Source organism: Monodelphis domestica, chromosome 1 (genome assembly GCF_027887165.1).
Source record: "Monodelphis domestica isolate mMonDom1 chromosome 1, mMonDom1.pri, whole genome shotgun sequence".
Lineage (NCBI taxonomy): Eukaryota > Metazoa > Chordata > Mammalia > Didelphimorphia > Didelphidae > Monodelphis > Monodelphis domestica.
The window spans coordinates 693,303,965-693,329,623 of record NC_077227.1 but is presented as its reverse complement, the minus strand read 5'-3'; the positions used below and the strand labels follow the sequence as shown (position 1 = coordinate 693,329,623).

Sequence of the window (25,659 nt, the reverse complement as noted above, 5' to 3'; positions counted from 1 at the left end):
TTGTGTTCACCTAATTTACTTTCCTTCTTTATATTCAAGTCATTCACCCATTCTGAGCTTATCTTGGTGTAGGTTGTGAGGTGTTGATCCAAACCTAATCTCTCCCACACTGTCTTCCAATTTTCCCAGCTATTTTATCAAATAGTGGATTTTTGTCCCAAAAGCTGGGGTCTTTGGGTTGTGCATCGACTGTATTGCTGAGGTCATTTACCCCAAGTCTATTCCACTGATCCTCCTTTCTGTCTCTTAGCAAGTACCAAATTGTTTTGATGACCACTGCTTTGTAATATAATTTGAGATCTGGGACTGCAAGGCCACCTTCCTTTGTATTTTTTTTTTCATTATTTCCCTGGATATCCTTGATCCTTTGTTCTTCCAAATGAACTTTGTTACAAAGGGTATGGCACTAAATAAATAGATAAGTTTGGGTAAGATGGTCATTTTTATTATGTTAGCTCGTCCCACCCATGAGCAATCAATGTTTTTCCAATTGTTCAAGTCTAGTTTTAGTTGTGTGGAGAGTGTTTTGTAGTTGTGTTCATATAGTTCCTGTGTTTGTTTCTGCAGATAGATTCCTAAGTATTTTATATTGTCTTGGGTGACTTTAAATGGAATTTCTCTTTCTAATTCTTGCTGCTCAACTGGGTTGAAGATATATAGAAATGCTAATGACTTATACAGGTTTATTTTGTATCCTGCAACTTTGCTAAAGTTGTTGATTATTTCGATTAGCTTTTTGGTTGATTCTCTAGGATTCTTTAAGGAAATCATCTTATCATCCGCAAAGAGGGACAGCTTCGTCTCCTCATTGCCAATTTTAATACCTTTAATTTCTTTTCTTTCTCTAATTGCTACTGCTAGTGTTTCTAGTACAATATTAAATAATAAAGGTGATAATGGGCATCCTTGTTTTACTCCTGATCTTATTGGGAAGGCTTCGAGTTTATCTCCATTGCAGATGATGTTTGCTGATGGTTTTAGATATATACTGTTTATTATTTTTAGCAAAGGCCCTTCTATTCCCATACTTTCTAGTGTTTTTAATAGGAATGGGTGTTGTATTTTATCAAAGGCTTTTTCTGCATCTATTGAGATAATCATGTGATTTTTGTTGGTTTGCTTGTTAATATGGTCAATTATGTGGATGGTTTTCCTAATATTGAACCGTCCTTGCATTCCTGGTATGAATCCTATCTGGTCATAGTGGATAACCCTTGTGATGACTTGTTGGAGTCTTTTTGCTAGTATCTTATTTAAGATTTTTGCATCTATATTCATTAGGGAGATTGGCCTATAGTTTTCTTTCTCTGTTTTTAACCTGCCTGGCTTTGGGATCAGTACCATGTTTGTGTCATAAAAAGAATTTGGTAGAATCCTTTCCTTGGCTTATTCTGTCAAATAGTTTGTATAATATTGGGATTAGTTGTTCTTTGACTGTTTGATAGAATTCATTTGTGGATCCATCTGGACCTGGGGATTTTTTCTTAGGGAGTTCTTTGATGGCTTGTTCAATTTCTTTTTCTAATATGGGGTTGTTTAGGTAATTTATTTCTTCCTCTTTTAGTATAGGCAATTTATATTTTTGTAAGTATTCATCCATATCACCTAGATTGCCATATTTGTTGCCATATAATTGGGCATAGTAGTTTTTAATGATTGCTTTAATTTCCTCTTCATTAGAGGTGAGGTCTCCTTTTTCATTTTGGATATTGTCAATTTGGTTTATTTCTTTCCTTTTTTTAATTAGACTGACTAGTACTTTGTCTATTTTATTTGTTTTTTCAAAGTACCAGCTTCTAGTCTTATTTATTAAATCAATAGTTCTTTGACTTTCAATTTTATTGATTTCTCCTTTGATTTTTAGGATCTCTAATTTAGTCTTCATCTGAGGATTTTTAATTTGTTCACTTTCTAGTTTTTTAATTTGCATGCCCAATTAATTGACCTCCGCCTTTCTTAATTTGTTTATATATGAACTCAAGGATATAAATTTCCCCCTGAGTACTGCTTTGGCTGCATCCCACAGGTTTTTAAAGGATGTCTCACTATTGTCATTTTCTTCAATGAAGTTATTAATTGTTTCTACAATTTGTTCTTTAACTAACAGGTTTTGGAGAATCATATTGTTTAATTTCCAGTTAATTTTTGATGTATCTCTCCATTGTGATATCGAAATAACTTTAAAAGACTGATATATATTAATTTAAGGTCGCCAAGGAATTCAGCTATGTAATTCCTAAATGAAAACTCAAGTCAGCAGTCAAACTTTTGGAGTTTTTAATTACAAACAGGAGGAAGAAAGGAGAGAGAGAGAGAGAGGGAGAGGGAGAGGGAGAGGGAGAGGGAGAGGGAGAGGGAGAGGGAGAGGAGGGAGAGGGAGAGGGAGAGGGAGAGAGAAGGGAGAGAGGGAGGGAGGGAGGGGGGGTAGGGGGGGAGAGAGGGAGGGAGGGAGAGAGAGAGAGAGAGAGAGAGAGAGAGAGAGAGAGAGAGAGAGAGAGAGAGAGAGAGAGAGAGAGAGAGAGAGAGAGAGAGAGAGAAGGGAATAGGACTTAAATACCCCCTCTCCTTAGGCTGGGCCAAAGGCCCAAGCCCTTAGATAGCTGAGGCAAAGAAAAGAGATCAGTCCCTATCACTCACGTGACCAAAATGGAGAAACAGTCTCAGGGGCCTCCACCTCCAGACTCCTTCAGAGCAAAACCTCTCAGAGCAAAACCTCCTCAGAGCAAAACCTATCCGAGCAAAAAAACTCTCTTCCTCTGTCCTCAGACCCCCGCTATCTTTAAGGAAACCATCTAAGTTCCCTCCCCTCAGTTCTCACATCTACCAATCACTGTCGATGTCTCCCCTGTGCCAATGGTGGCTCTAGTTTAACCCAGGACTGCCCAGAGGTCTGAGGCTTTGCACATGTCTGTTGAAGGTCATATTCTCAAATAATTAAATCTTGATCTTTGCTGCAGCCCTTCCTAAATCCTGTTACACTAAGTAGGGTGGAGATTGTATTTTCCAAGACCTGGTTCTGTCATTCCAAGTATCTCTATTGTATCAATTCTAAAATCAATCATGACTCAAAGAACTTCCTGTTCTATGCCTAAGCATAGGTCAAAACCCTTTCCATTGTTTAGCAAAAGGTTTCTGTCCTAAAGTAGTCTTAAGTAGGGAGGAGAAGGATCCTCCCATGCCAAGGGATTTCACATTCCAATAGAGTTCTTACTATCAGTAGGAAATTTTTTCCAGTATGAAATTTCCCAATGGGGAAATTTCCAACATTCATAAGTCTAAGAAATTTTAAGGTTTACACCATGTACCCTTACTAATTATTATTTTCATTGCAATGTGGTCTGAGAAGGTTGCATTTATTATTTCTGCCCTTTTGCACTTGTTTGCAATGTTTTTGTGCCTTAATACATGGTCAATTTTTGTGCATGTACCATGTGCTGTTGAAAAGAGAGTGTATTCCTTTTTGTCCCTATTTATTTTTCTCCACATGTCTACTAACTCTAATTTTTCTAAGATTTCATTCGCTTCTCTCACCTCTTTCTTATTTATTTTTTGGTTTGATTTATCTAGTTCAGATAGAGGAAGGTTCAGATCTCCCACTAGTATAGTTTTTCTATCTATTTCATCCTTGAGCTCCTCTAGTTTCTCCTTTAGAAATTTGGATGCTATGCTATTTGGGGCATACATATTCAGTACAGATATTTCCTCATTGTCTATACTGCCTTTTATCAGGATGTAATTACCTTCTCTATCTCTTTTAACTAGATTTATTTTTACTTTGGCTTTGTCATATATCATGATTGTGACTCCTGCCTTCTTTTTATCAGTTGATTCCCAATAGATTTGGCTCCATCCTCTTACTTTCACCCTATGTGTAGCTACCTTTCTCATATGTGTTTCTTGTAGACAGCATATGGTAGGGTTTTGGACTCTAATCCACTCTGCTGTTCCCTTGCGTTTTATGGGTGAGTTCATTCCATTCACATTCAGAGTTATGATTACTAGCTGTGTATTTCCCAGCATTTTGATTTCTACTCCTGGTCCTGCCTTTTCTTCTTTCACTATTTCCTTCTATACCAATGTTTGTTTATAATCAGTCCCCCTAGTTCCCACCCTTATTTTACTTCCCTTTGTACCCTCCTCCCTTCTAATTCCTCCTCCCTTATTTTTCCTGTAGTCTTTTTAAAATTGCCTCCCCCACCCTCTCCCTCCCTTGTACTGCTTCCCTCCCCACCAGTCTGTTTGTTAGCCTTCTACTCCCGTATAGGGTGCAAATCTATTCTCTGCCCCAATGGATTGGATTGTTCTTCCCTCTTTGGGTCAGTTTCAAAGCACATAAGAGTTGAGTATTTCCTGTCTCCAATCTCTTTACCCTTCCAGTGTATCGATGTTCTCCCCTCTCCCACCATGAGCTTCTTTGTGACATATAAATTTACCCCCATTTGTTTCTTTTCCCATTTCTTTTAGTATTAACCTCTTTTTTTTTTTAGCTCTGGTTGTGTGTGTATATATATACACACACACAGACGTGTATATGCATTTATGCATGCATATATCTATATACCTATTTATATCTTGTCCTTTCATATTATACAGTTTTTCACTGTTCCCTCTAAGTGTAATTGTTCTAGCTGTCCAGGTGATAGCAACAGTTTTTAAGAGTTACCAATGACCTCTTTTCTTATAGGGATACATATCATTTTAACTTATTGAGTCTCTTAAAATTTTTTTGTTGTTGTTTTGTTTTGTTTTTCTTTTCCCCTTCTTTTTTAATTACCTTTTGATGATCCTCTTGAGTTCTGTGCTTGGACATCAAATTTTCTGTTCAGGTTTGGTCTTTTCTTTATGAATGCTTGGAATTCGTCTATTGTGTTGAATGACCATACTTTCCCCTGTAAGAATATAGTCAGTTTTGATGGGTATTTGATTCTTGGTTGTAGACCTAGTTCCCTTGCTTTCCGGAATATCATATATGCCTTTCGGTCCTTCAATGTGGATGCAGCCAGATCCTGCGTTATCCTCACTGTGTTTCCGTAGTATCTGAATGGCTTCTTCTTGGCAGCTTGTAATATCTTTTCTTTGGTCTGATAGTTTTTGAATTTGGCTATAACATTCCTGGGTGTTGTCAGTTGGGGATTAAATACAGGAGGTGATCTGTGGATTCTTTCAATCTTCACTTTCCCCTCTTGTTCTAGGATATCGGGGCAGTTTTCCTGAATAATTTCCTGTAGTATTATGTCCAGGCTTTTTCTTTTGTCATGGTCTTCTGGTAGACCAATGATTCTTAAATTGTCTCTTCTTGAACAATTTTCTAAGTTGTCTGCTTTGTGAATGAGATGCTTCATATTTTCCTCAATTTTTTCATTCTTTTGGTTTTGTTTTATAGTGTCCTACTGCCTTGTGAGGTCACTTAATTCCAGTTGTTGTATTCTGGTTCTTAAAGACTGGATTTCATCCCTGGATTTTTGGTCATCCTTTTCCTTCTGGTCTGATTTTCTTTGAAGGTCGTCTTTTATCCTCTTTACCTCATCTTTCATCTCCTTTGCTTCATCTTTCATCTCCTTTGCTTCATTTTCCAGTTGGTTGACTTTGGCTTTCAAGACAGTATTTTCTCGTTTTAGTTCAAGTGCCTCTTTTTCCAGATGACTTATCTTAATTTTTAAGTTCTTTTCCCATTTTTCTTCAGCCTCTCTTAATTTTGTTTTGAGTTCTTCCACAGCCTGTATCCAATTTGCTGGGATTTCTGACTTATTGTTTGCTGATCTCTTTCCTTCTGTTCCGTTTGCTGAGTAGAAGCTGTCTATTGTAGTTTCTTCTTTTTCTGCTGTTTGCTCAAATTCACCCCTTCTTTACTCCCCATATTTGCCTGTGCTCTTGCTCCTCTCATTTTTTTGGTTTTGGGGCTTTCTGTCAGTCTCCCCTCTTGGAGCTTTAACAGGAGATCTCTCAGTGTAGTCTCTGGAGGAGGTTTGTTGGGATTTGAGCTTCCCTGTCCTCTGGAGGCTTTTGATTGGATTAAAGTCCAGCAGTCAATGAGGATGGGTGTGGAGCCTGGGCTTCCCTGAGTTCTGGAGACTTTTGATGGGACTAAGTTCAGCTTAGTTGGGCTGGGTGTGCTCTGAGTCCAAAACTTCCTGGAAGTCTGGAGCAAATATGGAGGATCTCCACAGCTCTGGCCAGGCTGCCAGGTCTATCCTCCCTCTCTAGCTCCTTCCCCACTGTCTGTGTTTCACGCTTTGAACTTGGCACAGCCCTGCTCTCAAGGTACGCCCTCCAGACCAGCACCTTTGTCCGCCCAGATGTTCCCGCTGCAGCTGGAGTCTCAGTGCTCTACGTGAGAGGGGAGATGGGTCCTGGGACCTTCCTTCTGTCTTCCCCTTAAATCCGAGTGTTCTTGGATTCCAGCTTTTTGGGGGGCTTACCTTTTTTTTTTTAATTTTTTGAATTAAGTCCAGCAGGAGGGTTCCTTGGCTCTGTCTTGTTGTTAAGTTTGTTTTTCAGACCCCTAGGAGCATTCAGTTTGTGATTGGTAAGGAAGGGTATTCAGAGGTCTGAACTTCTGCTCCTTCTAGGCTGCCATCTTGACTCTGCCTCTCCTGGAGGTGAGCTTTTTAAATTATTGATGCATATTGCATGGCTGTATACAGAACAATCTTGTTATTCCCTTCCTATTCAGAAAAGAGAAAATCAGGATTAATGTGTGTCATTTTGAACTTTAACTCAAGGGAAGGATTTCTGAGCCTTTGTTTGTATGTGTCATGGACCCTTTTGGCAATCTGTTACTGGCAATAGACCCCTTCCTAGAATAATACTTTAAAATTCATAAAATACATTGGGTAATGAAAGAAGAGAATTCTATGGAAACATAGTTATCAAAAAAAATTTTTTAAAGAACAAGTTGACAGACATCAGGTTAAGAATCCCTGTTCTAGGGAATGAAGACCCAGTGACACTTTTTGCATTTTCAATTTCCTAGTAAATTTAATTATTTCATGTGTAAACTTCATTGTTTCATTCATACCAACTTATAGACTGATTTTTTAAAAAGGAAATACTACACATCCATTCACATTCTAGTTTCTTTTAGTGTGCAGTATTGTTACATATCTTTCTAGTCTTTTATTGATATCTTTTCTTTTTTTTGCTTGTCAACAGATAACTTTCTGACAGTGTTCACAACATTCTGCTCCTAGTTTCTTATCTCTTTACTCAGAGAAATTGTAGTGATCTAAGATCAAATATTTAAAGTTTTGTAAACATTACATATATTCACTTCCTGATTCTTATTCTTCATTTTGTGTCAGTTAATACTGATGGACCCTATATTTCTGAGAAATCTTAACCATTATGTAAGATTGGTAGTCTGATAATTGTAAAAAAAACTTGCAAAGTCAAGCATTCGCAGCATGGTAAAAGAAGCTGCATTAGGAGTTATTGCAAATTGGAATGATAAAATATTACTTTATTTTCATTCAACCATTGTACTACATTTCTATAATGCCAGCAAACTATTTTAAAATTGCATTCCTTTTCTTAGTTTTCTTTACATTTTAAAATTACTTTCTATAAGTGCTAGTTTAATAAAAAAATTTTGTTGTTGTTCAGTCATTTCAGTGGTGTCCAACTCTTTGTGACCCCATTTGGGATTTCCTTGGGAAGGAGCCTGCATTGGGTTTGCCATTTCCTTCTCCAGCTCATTTGACAGATGAGGTGACAGAATGAAACAAAGTTAGGCTGAGGGTCACATGGCCAGTAATTTCACTGAGGCCAAATTTGAACTTGGAAAGAAGAGTCTTTGTGACTCCAGGGCTGATGTTCTATCAACTGTACCACCTACCGCCCTTAATGTAAAATACTAAGGGAAAGATTATTTAAGCAACATTATAAAGGATTGTATAAGAAACAACAGGAAATTATATACTTACATTAAATACTTATAATTATGAACAATGAATTGTGAAATTCATAAGATCTTTTGATCATCCCATTAAATAATCTACTGCTGGATTGGTCCATAATAGCCTCTGGGTTCATTAAAAGATGAATGTGTTTCTATGTTTCATATTCTTGTCTTCATAGGCTTGGCATCTGAGAATGAAAAAGTAGGAAGTAGAAACTTTTTTTGTTTGAAATAATTAGATGTGGGACAGCTAGGTGACTCAGTGATTTGAGAGCCAGGCCTAGAGATGGGAGGTCCTAGGTTCAAATCTGGCCTCAGATACTTCCTAGCTGTGACCCTGGGCAAGTCACTTAACTCCCATTGCCTAGCCCTTACTGCTCTTCTCCCTTGGAACCAATACATAGTATTGATTCTAAGAGGGAAGGTAAGGGTTAAAAAATAAAATAAAATAATTAAAAGTCATGTAACATGTGTTTTCTTTTAGAAATGAAGACTGATCTGAATTTATTATTAGAGTGTCTTAAGTATCAAATGGACAACCCATCATCACAAAAGGAGGCTTTGGTTACTATTTATTCAGTCTGTCAGCAAAACAGTAAGGAAACATTTAACATTTCCTCAGGGATTTTGATTTAAAATTGTGCTATTTCATTGAAAGATGTATAATTCCTTTTATTAAAATAATATGTTGGCACATTATTAACATTGTAGACTTAATTTTGTCCTAAGAGAATCATTGGATAAATGTAGTTTTTCCCTTATTTTGTCTACAACTCTCTAGGTGATGCAAGTATTTATTTTCGGGAGATTGGTGGTTTGATGTTTGTAAAAAACCTTGCAAAGTCAAGCATTCACAGCATGGTAAAAGAAGCAGCCTTATTTACATTAGGAGCTATTGCTGAATGTAATGGTAAAATATTTTATTATTGTCTAATCATTGTTACATTTCTATAATTCCAGCAAAATATTTTAAAATTGCATTCTTTAAGTGCTTTCTATGGGTGTTAGTTTACTAGAAAATTTTTAAAAATTGAATTAATTTTTAAAAATTTTGAATTTTATTTTTATTTTTTTAATTAAAAATTTTTTTCTAAAGACTTAAATATAGCCAGTACTGAGTTATACAGTATGTCAGAAGAAGGAACTACTTTTTTAAGAAAGAGTTTTTTTATTATTAGCATCTGATTTGATGCTAAATTGGCAGGTTGTCACCCCAGGTATATTTTTCTGCATTCATTCTTTTAAAAATTATTTGTTTTTATTCTAAAGTTAGTTACCATACACAGAAAAATTCAAATGTACATTTTTGAGATCATACATGAAACTTCAAAATTCAGTTGTTTAAAGCTTATTTTTTAAATAATATGTTTTTTAACTTATACAAGATAGTAACAGAAATGGGCCTGTTTAATTCCAGGCCCTCTTCTGAAATCTTTTCCCTCTGTTTTATTATGGATTTTGTTGCTTAATATTCTTATTTACATCATTATATTCAATGTGTACATATATTCTTAATTCTGCATCATTTAACATTTTGATACATTTTTCATGCTTTTCTGATATCACAATTACATTATACCATTACATCCAACCAGCTTTAATTTCATAAGATGTTTTGGTGACTGGTTATAGGAATTGGGTTGAATTCATCCATTAAAGAAACGTGTATTTTTGTTTTCCAAGCAGCTATGGGGAAGCTAGATTGATAAATAAGGCATATTCTCTTTGCTCATGAAATTTGTATTCTACTAAGGGATGTAGTTGGGCAAATTTTAATTCCCAAATTATTTTTTAAAGCATCTTTTCTTATTTCATTTTGTGGGGGACTTCTGATTTCACCAGGTTAGGGAGCTCCACTTAGTAGATAGGACTTTCTTAGCAGTTTCTAGTTTTAGTTTTCTGGGGTATGAAGACTTTAAATGACTGACTCAAGTTCACAGAGCCAGGAAGTTTCAAAGGTAAGACTTGAACCCAGAACTTTTTTTGTCTCCAAGACCAGCTCTCTCTTTTATTTTTTTTTAATTACAATAAAAATTATTATAATGAAAAAAATCTAGATGCCAGAGGATAATCACTTTTTTAAAGTGTTAGGGAAATAACACCAATACAGTTGATCTTGTTATTTTTTAATGTGAAGTGAATAGTCTTATTCTTAAAACTTTCTTTCTCGGGTGCATCATGTTTCCTAAACACATTAAAAAACTTTTTTTTTCCTTATCAAGTTTCTTTTTGTCCAAATTTCTACAAGGTAGATTATTTTTTAGGGCAGTTAAGCCATTTTTGAGTGTAAATCAAACAAATAACCTCCTTGTTATCATTCATGTCTACCAATTAAATTGTTACTAATCAGGTTAGAATAGAAATGATATTGTATAGTTAATTTATACATTCATGAAAGGAAGCATATATTTGGGGTTCATTTGTTGAATGATGGAAGTAATGATGTTCATTTGAAAAATGGTTACTGCTGTGAAGTCATTTAAGTTTTGTATTTTTTATTTCAGTTTATTGTCAGCAAACTTTATGTACTTCAGAATTTTTTGAAGACATTATTTGGTTTCTATCCAAGTATGAATCTAACATAAATTTGAAAAGAATGTCTGTTTATGTGATGTTAGTCCTGGTTTCAAATAACAGTAAGTATCTTTTTCTTCTATGTTATAAAAACATTTAAATACTGATATCTCATTTTAAAATTAAAATTTAATAGATTTAGTTTTTCTCAACCCTTTTATTCTGATTCTTCAAAGTTCTTTTTGTCTCACAAAGTTCTTTTTGTAGGGGAGCTACTAGAGAGAAAGTAAGAACACATTTCATCTCAATTTATTCTTAATGTTAAGAGGAGTGCAATGACATGGGTTCTTGTACACACATGAGTCAATCAATCAATGATTTGTTTTGCCTACATATTACTGAGGGATTGTTTTATTAGTGACTGACTGGTGCTGATTTCCCTCCTCAATTGATAGGTTGTTTAGGCATTTTAGTAGATGTAGTCTTAAGAGTGTACATTTTCCTGAGGTAGTTTTCCAAGGTCTGAGTTTGAAGATTGCTATATTTGATTTATAAAATTTTAGCTTAGTTACTCTTAGCAAATAGGCTTCTATATCTTTTTAAATCTAGTTTTATCAGTCTCAGACATAATACCCTACACAATATATGTTTAAATGTTTGTTGAATTTAAATTTTTTAAGCCCTTACCTTCTATTTTAGAATCAGTATAAGGAAGAAGAGTGGTAAGGGCTAGACAGTTGAGGTTAAGTGACTTGCTTAGAACTCATACAAAGAAGGGTAAACGTGTGATGTAATGGGTTTGGAACCAGGGGAACTTTTGTTCAAATCTGCCAATTTCCATTTATGTGACCTACCCTTTGGCACCTATATTCTTCCTTTGTTAAATGAGCAGTTTTTTAAAAATTGTCTTTAAAATAATTCTTGCTTTGAATTTTGTGATTATGGCTTCTTCATTTTATAACATGGAAACATGATGCATGATTAGTACTGATTATTTTATGGGAGATAAAGAGGATATTGTTATGAACAGGACTGCTTGAGCTCTATTTTTGATTATTGAAGAATTTAAAAAAACATTTATCACCAAACCATTTTGTGCTGATTTTCAGGGACTGGGCAGACTCTTGTGAGAGAAACAGGCTGTATTAGTATTCTGCTACAGTTTTTCAGGTGAGAACATATAAAATATTTGTTACTAAATAACTGACAGTTCAATAATTAATAACTTTAAGTGATTATATTTGCTTCTTCCCTAACAGAACAGCTCTTTCCTTGTCTGAGATGGATTTGTCAAATGAAACCATTAACCAGAGTTACCAGCTGTGGTCTTCCGTGTGCAGTGCTTTGTGTGCATGTGTAAATAATCCACAAAATGGTAATGATATTAAGTATTTAATTAGATAATTTCAGAGATTTCATCGAATGTCTTTTCCCTTCTGTCTCCAGCTATTGAAGCTCTCTTCCTTTATACTCAGTTCATATTGCCACTTTCCCCAGGAAACATCTGATCCTCTCAGTTGGAAATAATCTTTCCTTCTTCATGCCTTAAATAGCACTTTGCATTGTCACCCTTTTTCAGAATCTTTCCATATTCTACTTTGTAGTTATTATGTATTGTAACCTTCAACTCAAGCTGTAGGCTCCTGGATGGCATATACCATATATTCTTTAATCTAGTTTCATCAGTGTTTAACATAGTGCTCTACATAATACGTGCCTATACGTTTGATGAATTTGATTTTTTAAAAAACTCATACTTTAGGTTTTAGAATCAAGATAAGCAGAAGAGCAGTAAGGTATAGATAACTAGGGTTAAGTGATTTGCCCGGGGTCACATATCTGGAAGTGTCTGGGGTCGGATTTGAACCCAAGACTTCCCACCTTCAGATCTGGCTTTCTATCCATTGAGCCACCTTGCTGCCCCTGAATTTTAATTCTAGTTGGGAAAATAAACCTAAAAAGAAAAAGAAAAATCTAATCATTAGTAATTTTTCACACTTTTAATTAGAAGATTTTTAGCCAGGCTAACATAAATCTTATTTTATTTTAAATTCTTTTAGATGTCAACCAGAAAATTTGCAGTTCAGTTTTTCAGCATGCAAATAAGTGGCTACAGAGCTGCATAAAACCTGAAATAATCCGCCCTATTTGCTCATTTATTTGCCTGACTATTGCAAATAACAGTAAGTATTTACTTTATAATTGTACTTAGAACAGATTTCTTTGAAGAAGAAGAATTTTATTTAGTTCACTAATTTAGTTTACTTGTAATCTATATTCTTCATATTATAGTTGGGGAAATACTGAAGCTGATAATGCTATTAAAAACTTATGCTTCTCCCCCATGTCACAACTCTTTTTTTCCTGCTACTCTCTGAAAAAGGAGTGCCTTCTCACCCAGTCTAATTCTTTTATTTTTGCATTTGATATTTCCTTCCCAGAGCTTGCTATTATCAATCATGCTCTGTCTGCCACCCCAGTCTTCTCTCCCTTTACTGGCTTCTTCCTTCTGCCTACACATTTGCTCAGATTTCCCCCAATCCTTAAAAAGCCTATGCTTAATTTTGCTCTTCTCTTACACCATCACTCTATATTTATCCTTAGTATCAATTCTAAGGCAGTAGAGTGGTAAAGGCTAGGCAATGAGGGTTAAATGACTTGCTCGGAATCACACAGTGAAGAAGTGTCTGAGGCCAGATTAGGACCTAGGACCTCCCATCTCTAGGTCTGGTTCTGTGTCCACATAGTCACCAACTCCCTTTTATAAATACGTTTTACCTGTAAGGATCCATGCTGTATCCTGGAGAACACCCTTGCTCTCTCACACTGAGCATATGTGTGACTTGGGGCCAATCCCTTTCCCTCTTTGAAGATTCACGTTCTTCCTCTCTCAGATAAAGGGCTTAGACTAGATGGCCTCTGCAGCCTCCTTTCCACTCTATAGCTTTGATTTTGTGGTCTGTTGCTGGAATACAGTTCTCATCTCTGCCTCTTAGGTTCTTTACCCTCCTTAAGCAGGAGAGCCAGTGTGGTGGCATGGGAAGACCACTGGATTTGGAGTCAAAAGGCTTGGCACCAAGCCTGGGCATTCACACTCACTGCCTGCAAATAATGTTTTGGGATCTTGAATAAATCCCTTAACTTCTCTGGGCTTCAGTTTTCTTCTTCATCATCCTTCCTCCAGTTATGTTGAGCTTTATGGTCTTTGAGGTGCTTTACATAAATTAGATCATTTGATCCTTAAAACAACTCTGTGGAGTTGGTAGAGCAAATGTTATTACCACTTTCTTGATGAAGAAATTGGGGCTCAGTGACCTGCCGAAGGTCATGCAGCTAGTTAAGACTCTGAGGGTATCAGTTTCCTTATCTGTAGAATGAAGAGGGTGAATTAGTTGACCTTTAGGGTTTTTTCTGCTTTTGAACTAGGAGGAACAACTAGAAAACTCAATTGTAGAGTATTTTTCCATGGTTATTTTCCTGCTACTCTCTGATTCATAATTTCCCCCTCCCCTGCTCTCTACTCCACCCCCTCAAAGCCAACAAGCAGTTCCACTGGATTATACATGTATCATTGTTCTAAACCTATTTCTATGTTATTCATGTTTGCAGTAGAGTGATCCTTTAACATCAAAACCCTAATCACATCCCTATCACCCTATGTAATCAAGCATATATTTTTCTAATGCATTTCTGGTTCCACAGTTCTTTCTCTGAATGTGGATAGCGTTCCTTCTCATAAATTCCTCTGGATTATCCTTGGATCATTGCATTGCTGCTGGTAGAAAAGTCCATTACATTCGATTGTACCACAGTGTATCTGTCTGTGTACATTGTTGTCCTGGTTCTGCTCCTTTTGCTCTGCATCACTTCCTGGAGGTTGTTCCAGTTCACATGGAATTTCTCCAGTTCTTTATTCCTTTCAGCACAATAGTATTCCATCACCAGCAGATACCACAATGTGTTCAGCCATTCCCCAATCAATGGACATCTCCTCATTTTCCAATTTTTTGCCACCACAAAGAGCACAGCTATAAATATTTTTGTACATGTCTTTTTCATTATCTTTTCCACTAAATATATCTTGAGAAGACTTCTGTGCTTAAGTAAAATATGCTGGCCCAAAAATACAGAATTATTATTGGCAGTTATCCACGTTCCATGATATAAAAGTCCTGGTCATCTTTCAAATGTAGAGGAAAACAGGATCCAGAATAACTAGATACTACTCTCACAAGGTTTTTGTCTTTTCCTGAAACCTTAGAATTCAGCTTCAAGGGCATGGGTATAGGATGGCATATTGGTAGGAATGGAGAATAGAAGAAATGCTGAACTGTTCATTGTATAGTATGACAGAGTGACCCACATTGTTTATCACTTTATAAGTCTATGTATTCTTTATTTGAGATATGCTTTTTTAAAAAAATGATGAAAAATCATTCTTATATAAGCATGTAGGTATTCATTTTGTAACCTAACTAGAATTATTTTGCATAAAAATAACTTCTAGTAGTTTTGTCAAAAATTTCTTAGATTCTTCCCTTGGCCTGGAAATTTTTCTTATAGTTTCATTTCTAAATATAGAGAATTTTGAAAAGATTCTTCTCTACTGAGATTATTCCTTAAGAACACTAGGTAAAAATAGTTTCATTTCTTTAATTGTTTTTTACATTTAATTCCTGAAACTAGAATTGTGCTGGAAAAAAGGAAATCATGGCATTATAATAATTAGTAACCATGCTTGTAACTTAGATCCTTGGAATATAGAAGAAAATCCTCAGACTATTTATGCCCATATCAATTACAAAACAATTCTTAAATTTCATTGCAACATTAGACCCATGCTTTTCTTTCTGTTTTTTAAAAAATAGGATACCCTTCCCTTCCATCTTAAAATTATTTTTATACAGTTTTCATTTCTGGAAATATTCCTACTCAATTAGTTATTCCTTGTAACAAAAATGAAAAGATAAAGAGGAAATAAAGCAACTGATCAAAACCAACCAACACCTCAATCATATCTGAAAAATGGTTTTGGGAGGAGGAGGGGACTTGTTCTAGCAGAGCAACCTTGACTGAATCATAAGAATTGGTGGGAGTGCACTCCCCATAGGGTAGGCAAAATGCTCATTGATTTAAGCTTCTGCCCTCTAAGGTCTTTTGTTGACTGAGGATAAGTTTGTCCTTTCTCAGAGAAAGGATTGAACCATCCGAGCAGTTGAGTCAGACATTCAGGTTAAATTCTTAGTGATCAGGATCTTATCTGGTCAAGTTTGAACTTATACTCAGCACCAATGTATTTTCCTCATCCAAAGAAGATTACCATTCCCATCCCCAAAAACCCTCTATGTGAAGTTTGCATTTAGAGCCGTGTAGGGCTTGGTATCTGAGATTTTAATCCGGTTTAGATGGAATCTTGGTGGTAAACAGGCTGAAACATTTTATTTTTATGATTTAGTGAAGTGGGACAGAATAATTCTTGCCTCTATGTAGTACAAGAAATTCTGAGGAAAGGAGGCTTGTGAATCTGGGCCCTGGGTGGGATTGGATTTGAAGCCCTCACTGCCTGGGATTAGAGATGGAAAATGGAGAAATGGGTGCTGGAACAGGGGTCTCTGGGTCAGCAGCCACAGCCACCTTCTTGAATCCTCAGTGATCATGGAGGTGTGCTGAGGTGCTCTGATTGTTTCCCCTGTCATGGTGGGCACAGGGCAGTGAAGATTCCATTCACGCCTGGGGACTTGCTGCCTTCTACCTTCTAAGGAATGGGTGGTAGCCAAGGGCTAGGCTGTCACACAGGTATGGCATTGCCTGAGGCAGGATTTGAAATCAATTCTTTCTTACTTCAGATCTAGCACTTTATCCCCTATACTACTAATTGCCTCACATATGTAAATAGGTGCACTGCAGTGGGTCTCAGCGCATGGAAGGCTCTAAAATCTAAGAGGATAGAGCTCTTCTTTTGCTCCCCCATCCCCCCCTGCAAGTAGCTGCATTTGACTGTCATCTTGCATACTCAACATTTCATTAACTTGTGGATTTTTCAAATAGGCATGTGAAAAAGGTAAGTATAGATGCTATGAAATTTAATGTATAAATATAACAAAATCATTATTAACTTTCTTTGGTTGATAGTAAGATGCTAAGTTCTCATTAATGCTATATTTGGAAGTTAAGGTAAACTGAGAGCTAAGGGTCCAAACATGATCAATTTATTAGTTAGGCTAACAGCAACCAATAAATTGGGTCTATGGCCTCTCAATAACCAAGGACCCCAAGAGATACCCCACTAATCTTCAAGATACTTTAGGGAAGTAGAGGCAGAGGTGGGGACAACATGACTGGCTGTATCCGAGAAAGCAGGCTGGCACTCACATGAACCACTCCTCTCTGACAGTTAAGGAATGTCAGTTTTTTTATTGACTTATGCAAATCTTATTTTCTTTGCTAGAAGATCAAAACTACCAGATGTGCTATCCCTTTGGAAGAAATTAAAACTCCCCTATTTGCAGAAGGATAGGCAAGGACAGTTTTATGGAAATATAGTAGGTCAGCTTGTAGGCCTTCAAAGATGGAGAAACAGAAATCCTGGAATTTTTTACAGGTATGGGGGATAACAAATTTTCTTTTAATGATAGCTTTAAAGTAATTCAGAGAGTAAGCTGAATTGATGAGCTCAACTCAAGGACATAGAAAAGTAACTTTAGGCAGGTGCAGACTCAATTAGAAAGATCAATGCAGCATAAAATAAATTACATTATAGAGTCAACACAGTAGAAACTCAAGGGAATATTAATTTTGATGTTTTCATTACTTTATTTCCTAAGCACATGTACAGGAGTATTTTATATCTATTGGCGGACTGGCCGTATTATCTGAAGTTCTGATAAAGCTGGAACAGGATTCCCACGGGAATCTTCCTAGTGCCAAGCTGGCCGTAGTGGTAACTAAGACCCTGGACGCCTGCATCGCGGACAATCGTGAGTGGCAGCATCCCAACATCTGTATATGCCATATTTACAGAATGACCACAGAACTGAACTCTCTGTTTGGTATCAACCAGAGTGTTGGTGATGGGAGAGAACCTCTTCTCATTCACATTGCTCATGTTTAACCACTTGGGATGGAAGGGTTCATGTTAGTAACCAACTTCTTATGCTGAAGGAACAAAAGGAAGGGTATAAATCAGTTTATGCATTCCTTACTTGTTTGGAGCGAATATACGTGTGGTGCTTTCCAATAAATGGGATTAGTCAGAGAATAATACAGCTAAATTAATAAGTATTTTATAACCCCTGATCTGTATCAGACATTGCTAGGAATTGGAGCTACAACAATAAAAATGGAACAGTTCTTCCCTCAAAGAGTATTCTTCATTCCCATTCTACTGGGGTTCAACATCATTTAAGCAAGCCACGGATTTTTATTAATTCCCTCCTGTGTGCCAGGAGCTGTGCTGGCCACCTGGGATAGAAGACAAAAATGATACAGCCTTTGCTCCCAGGGAGTTCCCATTCTCTGAGGGGTAAATAGTATGTACACAGACGAGTGATATGAAGTGTAGAAACTGTCAGGGCAGGGTAAACAGGTGGTAGGTGAGAGCAAGAGGCAGGTAGCAGGGGGCACCAGGGCCAAACCTTGAAAGGAACTGGAGATTCCAAGAGGCAGAAAAGTAGAAGGAGAACATGCCGGGCCCAGAGGCAGGAGGGGGCCCGTCATATGTGGAGAGTCGCCAGTAGCCAGTTTGGCAGGAGTCTTAGTCTTTACATCACCAACTGCTTGTTAGACATTTCAGGCTGGATGTTGCAAAGAAATCTCAGATTCCACAAGGCCAAAACATAACCCATTATCTTTTCCCTAAACTCACCCCTTCTTCCAAACTTCACCATTTCTGCCAAAATCAGCATTATTCTTTTGTTTTCTTAAGTTTTATCACCTTACCCCTTTAGTGTTCTTCTCAGCTCCTCAGTCTCCCTTATCCCACTTATCCAATCAGTTGCCAAATCTCTCCATTTTTGCCTTACTAAACATCCCTCACTTTCTGCACTCACAAGTCATCACCCTAGTTCAGTTCCTCATCATTGTTCACTTAGACTGTCACAGTGGCCTCCTAATCATTTTCACTGCCTCAAGTCTTTTCCACAATCCATTTCATCTTCCATGGAAAATCCATGATTTTCCTTAAAGTGAAATTTGACTATTTCACTTCCCTTACTCTGCAATATCCAGTGTCTCTGTTGTACCTCTAGAATAAAATATAAACTCTTTTAAATTCCTTCACAACTTGGCCCATCCTATTTTTTCAGATTCATACATTATGCACTCTATAATCCAACTACACTGGCTTTCCTTCTGTGCTTCTGTCCCACAGAGCCCTATATCTCCTATTCTGTGCCTTTGTATTGACTGCCTGTACAGTAAATGCATTCCTCCTCCTCCTCTTCCTTCCAAGACTCAACTCAAATATTTCTTTCTACATGAAGCTTTCTCTGAACTCCCAACTATTAGTGCCCTCTCTCAGCAGCCTAGTATTTATTTATATTTATTTTCTATGTTTCTCCAATCAGGAAATAAGCTCCATAAGAGTAAGGATTATTTCACTTTGTATTTGAATTCTAGTACCAACACAATACCTGGTGCTTAGTAGGTATTTATTAGATGTTTGTTGATTGATTCATCTTTGAACTTTATGAGTAGACATTCTTTCATTTTGTTGTTGGAGAAGTTGAGATTCTTGACCAGCTAATAAGTGGCAGAGTAATGATTCCTAGCTGTAGGATATTGGAGCAGGAAGAAATCATAGAAATAATCTAGGAGGTGAAGTGAAGTGCCCAAGATCATATTGGACAGAACTTGGACTTGAAACCAAGATGTTGTGACTTGGGCCAGTGCTTTCTCCATCCTATTGCTTTTGGGTTTCCTAATGGTTAATGTGAGATAGAAAAGCCAAGAGGAATCACACTATCAGAAATCAACTTTGCCTCATTAAGATCTGTGAGATCATGACTTGGGAAAAGCACATTTTTAGTACAAATATCTGAGAATCCAAGCCAGGTAAAAAAATTTGTTCTCATGGAATAAATCTGACATTTATGGTGCAACAAGATTTCCAGCAGCAGAAACATATAGATGTTCAGAAGAACCTGAGAATGTTGTCTTCAGTCTTCATTGTTCAGAAGACAACTATTCATGGTGTGCTTTTGGAATGGGTTTTTTTTTCAGGTAGATATGATTCTCCACAGCCTTCTTGTGGCTGTATATATCTCAGAGCTAGAATAGGCTCTGGAAAATAGTTAATATCCACATATTTGAAGTTTTCTAGTATTTACTCTGCCTTTTTTGATATTTTATACTTATAGCTGCTGTTGGGGTAGTACTTTCCAAATACCACATTGTATCAAAGCTTCTGACACTGCTACTTCATGAGAGTTTGGATTCAGGGGAAAAATTCAGCATTATTCTTACTCTTGGGCATTGCACAGAATCTTGTGGTAAGTATTGATTTCATTTAATGGGCTTGGGCTTGATGCCACAACTAAATAGGCAAACTTTTTGTTCACCAATAAGCCTGAGCCAGCATGGAATATTGGAAAGAACTCTAGACTTGGAGTCAGGTGACCTGATTCAGATCCTGACTCTTCTACTTATGACTATAGTCATTCAATTTCTCTAAGACTCAGTTTACTCATCTATAAAATGAGATAATCTCTAGGGTCCCTTCTAGCTCTAGATCCTTTTGACCCCATACCTGGAGAGTTACTAAATATCCCCCTGCAATATAACTTCCTGATCCTTCAGTATTGAAGATTCAGATCCTGTGAATTTCTTTTTCTTTATTTTGATTCTTCTATTTTGGTTTTCAACTGAATATTCTCCACTGGAATATTGTCATTAGAAAATAAAATTAATTGTTGGCATGCCAACAAGTAAAATTCTCCCACATGAGCAGATGACACATTTTTGGAGGAAAGATTAGTGCATGGGTTGAAAATGCTTCAGAACAATATATATTTATTGCATTTTTATTTAATTTTTTATTAGCTTAATGAATAACATTTTTGTTTCACAGAAATCTTCTCTGTGTGATGGCAAATTCTTGAAATTGCTTAAAATTATTACAAGAAAGAATTAAACCATGGTGTAGATTATTTAATGATGAAATAATTTGTCATGTAATTTAACCTAATGTTATATATTGTATTTTATAGAAGAGAATCAGCTTCACCTCTTTCAGAATAATGGTCTTCCACTAATGATTCAAGTCTTAACCGAGTCACAGAATGAAGAGCTAAACAAAGCTGCTACCTTTGTACTACACAACTGCAAAAAAATTAGTAAGTTTACTCTTGATTTAAAAAACAAATCACAGAGAGGTCCTTTTTATTTTTCTTTGATCTCTTTGGGGAACAGACTTATTGTTTGGTCAGAGAGTTTGTATAGTTTGAAAGCTTTTTGGGCATAGTTCCAAATTGCTTTCCAGAATGGTTGGACCAGTTTTCACTGCTGACACTTATTGGTATCCCCATTTTTCCTCTCATTCTATCTAGCACTTGTCATTTCTGATAGGTGGGAGGTAGTACTTGAGAGTTCTTTTAATTTGCCTTTCTCTAATCAATAGTGACTTAGAGCATTTTTTCATATGGCTATAAGATAGCTTTGCTTTCTTCTTCTGAAAACTGCCTGTTCATATCCTTTGACCATTTATCATTTGGGGAATGGCTTTTATTTTTATAAATTTGACTCCATTCTATACTTAGTATATATTGGAAAATTGAGGCCTTTATCAGAGAAATTTGCTGTAATTTGATATTACTTCATTGTCTTTGGTACCTTTTAAAGCAAAATATCTTTTCCTTGATTATCTTTTAATTAGTTCTATTTTTACTTTTGCTTAATCTGAGATCATGATTGCTACCCATCTTAGTTTTTTTTTTAACTCTACCTTCTATCTTAGAGTCAATACTATGTATTAGTTCCAAGGCAGAAGAGAGGTAAAAACTGGGCAATGAAGGTTAAATAACTTGCCCAGAGTCACATTTCTAGGTAGTTTCTGAGGCCAGATTTGAATCCAGGTCTCTAGGCCTGGCTTTCTATACAATGAGCCACCTGGCTGCCCCCTCCCCCTGTCTTTTCTTAGTTCAGCTGAAGCATATTTGATTCTTCTTCAGCCCTTTATTTTAATTCTATATGTGTCTTTCTGTTTTAAGTGTGTCTCTTGTAAACAATATATTGTTGGATTCTGGTTTCTTATCCATTCTGCTATTGGCCTTCATTTAATCGGTGAGCTCATCCCATTCACAACACTTATGATTACTATGTTATTTCTCTCTATTCCATTTTTTTCAGTCTCTTCTTTTCTTTCTTTTTCATCTTATCCCTCCTCAACATCTGTTTACTTTTAACTTCTGCCTCTCTTAATCTCCCTTTTATCATTCCCCACTCTCCTTTTTTCTTATCCTCTTCGCCTCCTGTTTTCCTATGGGGTATGAGTGTGTGTGTGTGTGTGTGCGCGTGCTAGAGTCCTACCCTCATTTCCCCCTGCACTGTAAAAGCTCTTCCTTGCATGCATCTTTTATGAGAGAAAATTTCCCTTCTTCTACTTTTCCCTTTCCCTTCTCCCAGTGCATCTCTCTCCCCCTTTCATTGTTTTTGATGATCATCCATTGCAATTTATCAATATTCATGCCTTCTTGTCTATGTAAATTCCTTTATTTTTTAAACCCTTACCTTCTGTCTTAGAATCAATTCTAAGTTATTGATTCCAAAGCAGAATTGTGGTAAGGGATAGTGTAATAAGTGGAAATCTGTATGACACTATTTCTTGTTGCAACTGATATACTCTGGCTTGCTAGAGAGAGCTGCTACTAGTAGAGAGAGACACCTGAGACTGCTTTGTTACAATGGGGGTAAGAGATTGAGAGACAGAGAGATACTGCTACAGGGGTACTGCTATAGGGGAATGCTCTGGGGTTTGCCTGCTGATCACTATTGATGACTAGTAGATCAATATATTTCCTACCCTCTTCCTCCCTCACTCCCTCCCTTGACCACCCACTTCTTGAAGCCTTTGGCTTCCTCCCTCCCCCCATGAGTGGACTATAAAGATACTCTTTTTCCTTTCTCAGGTAAGGGGTTTATTGGGAACCAACAGGATGGGAAACTGAGGAAAGAGGGATGAGGGATTCCCTAAATTATAAAGAGAATTTGAGGGTTTGGGAAATCAGTTCAGACACAGCTGTGACTCTAAGACAGAGGGATAGTCAAAGAGATGGAGGACAATAGTTAAAACCTTCTTTCTTCACAAAGCCACCTAGGTCTTTCAGCCTAATTTCAGAAGCCCCCCTCAAGGGTCCTTCAGCCTGGGACAAAAGCTAACAAGATCAGTTCAGTTCAGCTTCTCTCCTTTAGCCAGACACCCTTGGTCAGAAAAATCCAGAGAGCCAAAGTCTCCTGGTCAGTCAACCCCCAGAGAGAGACAGAATCAGTTCCTCCTTTGGTCAGAGCCCAAAGCCAAGCCAGCCTCCCAAGGGTCCTTTAGCCAGCTTCAACTGCCTCTCCTGGGAACATTCCATTTGGAACCTTCTTCTTTATTGACAGACAGGTCCCCAGCCTTGTTTCTTGCATCTTGGCTTGTCCTGCAAAACCTCTCTCTCTTCAACTCTCTACCACACTAGGGAGTTTGGGTTAAGTGACTTCTTTAGGGCCACATAATTAGGAAGTATCTGAGGCCAGACTTGAACCTAGGACCTTCTGTCTCTATCTAGGCCTGACTTCCTCTTATAAATTCCTCTTAGTTGCCTTAATAATGATAAAGTTCTTTAGAGTCATTTATATAATTTGCCCATATAGGAATATAAACATTTTAACTTTGCTGGGACCTTTATGATTACTCCTTCACACTTACCTTTTTATGCTTCTCTTGCATCTTGTGTTTGAATGTCAGATTTCCTATTCAGCTCTGGTCTTTTCATCAGGAATGCTTGAAAATCCTCCATTTCATTAAATATTCATTTTTCCCTATAGGATTATATTTTGTTTTGCTTGGTAGGTTCATCTTGGTTATAATCTTAACTCCTTTACCTTCTGGAATATCTTATTTCAAGCCTTCCTATCCTTTAATATGCAAGTTGTTGAATCTTAATGTGATCTAGACTATGACTCCACAACATTAAGTTGTGTCATTCTGGCTGCTTAAAGTATTTTTTCTTTCACCAAGGAACTCTGGAATATTCCTGGGAGTATTCATTTTAGGATTTCTATTTTACCCCGTGGGCCCAAGATATCAGGGCATTTTTCTGTGATAGTTCCTTCCTTCCTCCCTCCCTCCCTTTTTGCCTTCCTTCCTCCCTTCTTCCCTCCCTCCCTCTCTACTTCTTGTCCTCCTTCCCTCCCTCCCTCCCTCCTTACCCAGAGTCATACACCTAGGAATTGTCTGAGTTCATATTTAAACTCAGGTTTTTCTGACTCCAGGCCTATTGCTCTATCCACTGTTCTACCTAGCTGCCCTGATAATTTCTTGAAATATGATATTTAAGCTTTTTTCTTTGATTTTGGAAAAGTAGAAGAAGGGAGATTTTCAGGTAGTACAATAATTCTTAATTTTTTTCTCCTTGATCTATCTGCCAGGTCATTTTTTTTTCTGATGAGATAGTTCCCATTTTCTTCTATTTTTTCATTCTTTTGATTTTGTTTTTATTGTTTCTCGATGTCTCCTGGAGTCATTAGCTTCCACTTGTCAATTCTAATTTTCTTTTAAGCATTTAGGAAGCATTTATTGTATGCAAGGCACATACAGTGAAAATGCAAAAGTAAAAATGAAATGCAAATCAGTCTCTTATTTAGAGGGGGTTATATTTTACTTGGGGGTAGAGGTGTATTACAATATGTAGAATCATGAATATTTAGGAAGAAGATAAAACTAACAACTAGGGGAATCCATAAAACTAGACAAAACCAAATGCAAATGAAGTGTTTATTTTGACTTTTTCCTTTACTCCCCAATACCTCTAAACCACTCTTTCCTAGCCAGTGGGAGTCAATTCTAATTTTTAAAAGTTCTTTAATGAACTTTTGTACCTCTATTTGTCCAGTTCTTTTTTTTTTAAGGCATTCTTTTCTTTAGTGAATTTTTGTATTTCCTTTTCCCTTTGGCTTCTTCTTTTTAAATAATTCTTTTCTTCACTGAATTTTTGTGCCTTTTAAAAAACCATTTGACCTATTCTGATTTTTAAGGTATTTTCTTCAGTATTTTTTGTGCCTCTCCTAATGCTGTTAATTCTTTTTATATTTTTCTTGCATTGTTCTCATTTCTTACCCCAATTTTTCTTCTACTACTCTTTTTTAAAAATCCTTACCTTATGTCCTGGAATCATTATTTAGTGTTGATCTTTTATGGCTAGTGTTTAAAGTAAATCTTTTTCTCTCTCCTGCCACTCTCATGACATCTGGAGGCCAAATACTAGGAAGTGAGTTGACATAAAAGGGTCACCCAAAAAAGGGAAGTTAAGAGATGAGACAGAAAGCAATGTCAAGAATATTGGGAGACGGGGGGGGGGGGGGGGGGGGGGCAACTGGGTAGCTCAGTGGATTGAAAGCCAGACCTAGAGACGGGAGGTCCTAGGTTCAAACCTGGCCTCAGACACTTCCCAGCTGTGTGACCCTGGGCAAGTCACTTAACCCCCATTGCCTAGCCCTTACCCCTCTTTTGCCTTGGAGCCAATACACAGTATTGATCCCAAGATGGAAGGTAAGGGTTTAAAAAAAAAAAGAATATTAGGAGACAGCAGAGTGATTCCCAAGGCACTGCGTCCTGGGTGACCCAAGCAAACTATGGTTGGTTCCTGAGGTGTGACGTGTGAGAGTTAGTGGGTGGAGAAAAAACTTTATAAGTTGAGGTAAGGAAGAAGTGGGGGGCTTTGGCGTGGTGTGGAGGAGCACACAGGACCCATGGCAGCGTATAGCAAGGAGCCCCACTATGGTGGCCACAGATTAGCCAACTGAATACCTACTATTTCTTCTTCCTCCTACTACTTTTGATTTAATACAGTTATTAAGTTACAACCAACCTCATAATTTTTCATTCTTACACTAGGCAATTAATTGGTTTTAAGTAACTTTCCCTGAATCACACAGCTAGGAAATATCTGAAACCAGTTCCTCTACAACTTATCTCTTGTTTTAACTCTTCAAGGAATTCTTTTTTTTTTTTTAAACCCTTACCTTCCTTCTTGGAGTCAATACTGTGTATTGGC

At 36.9% G+C, this 25,659-nt stretch overlaps 1 protein-coding gene across 10 annotated transcripts in view; it reads left to right on the top strand.

The window, feature by feature from the left end:
• Window positions 1-25,659, top strand: part of TERB1 (telomere repeat binding bouquet formation protein 1) — a 65,865-nt gene that overhangs the window by 11,704 nt on the left and 28,502 nt on the right. For all 10 annotated transcript variants that reach the window (XM_056800968.1, XM_056800813.1, XM_056800751.1 and 7 more), the window contains exons 4-12: window positions 8,382-8,492; window positions 8,679-8,807; window positions 10,402-10,533; window positions 11,521-11,581; window positions 11,671-11,786; window positions 12,472-12,594; window positions 17,236-17,388; window positions 19,768-19,899; window positions 20,617-20,742. In XM_056800968.1, coding sequence (XP_056656946.1) covers window positions 8,382-8,492; window positions 8,679-8,807; window positions 10,402-10,533; window positions 11,521-11,581; window positions 11,671-11,786; window positions 12,472-12,594; window positions 17,236-17,388; window positions 19,768-19,899; window positions 20,617-20,742 — 1,083 coding nt within the window. The remainder of the gene's footprint in view (window positions 1-8,381; window positions 8,493-8,678; window positions 8,808-10,401; window positions 10,534-11,520; window positions 11,582-11,670; window positions 11,787-12,471; window positions 12,595-17,235; window positions 17,389-19,767; window positions 19,900-20,616; window positions 20,743-25,659) is intronic.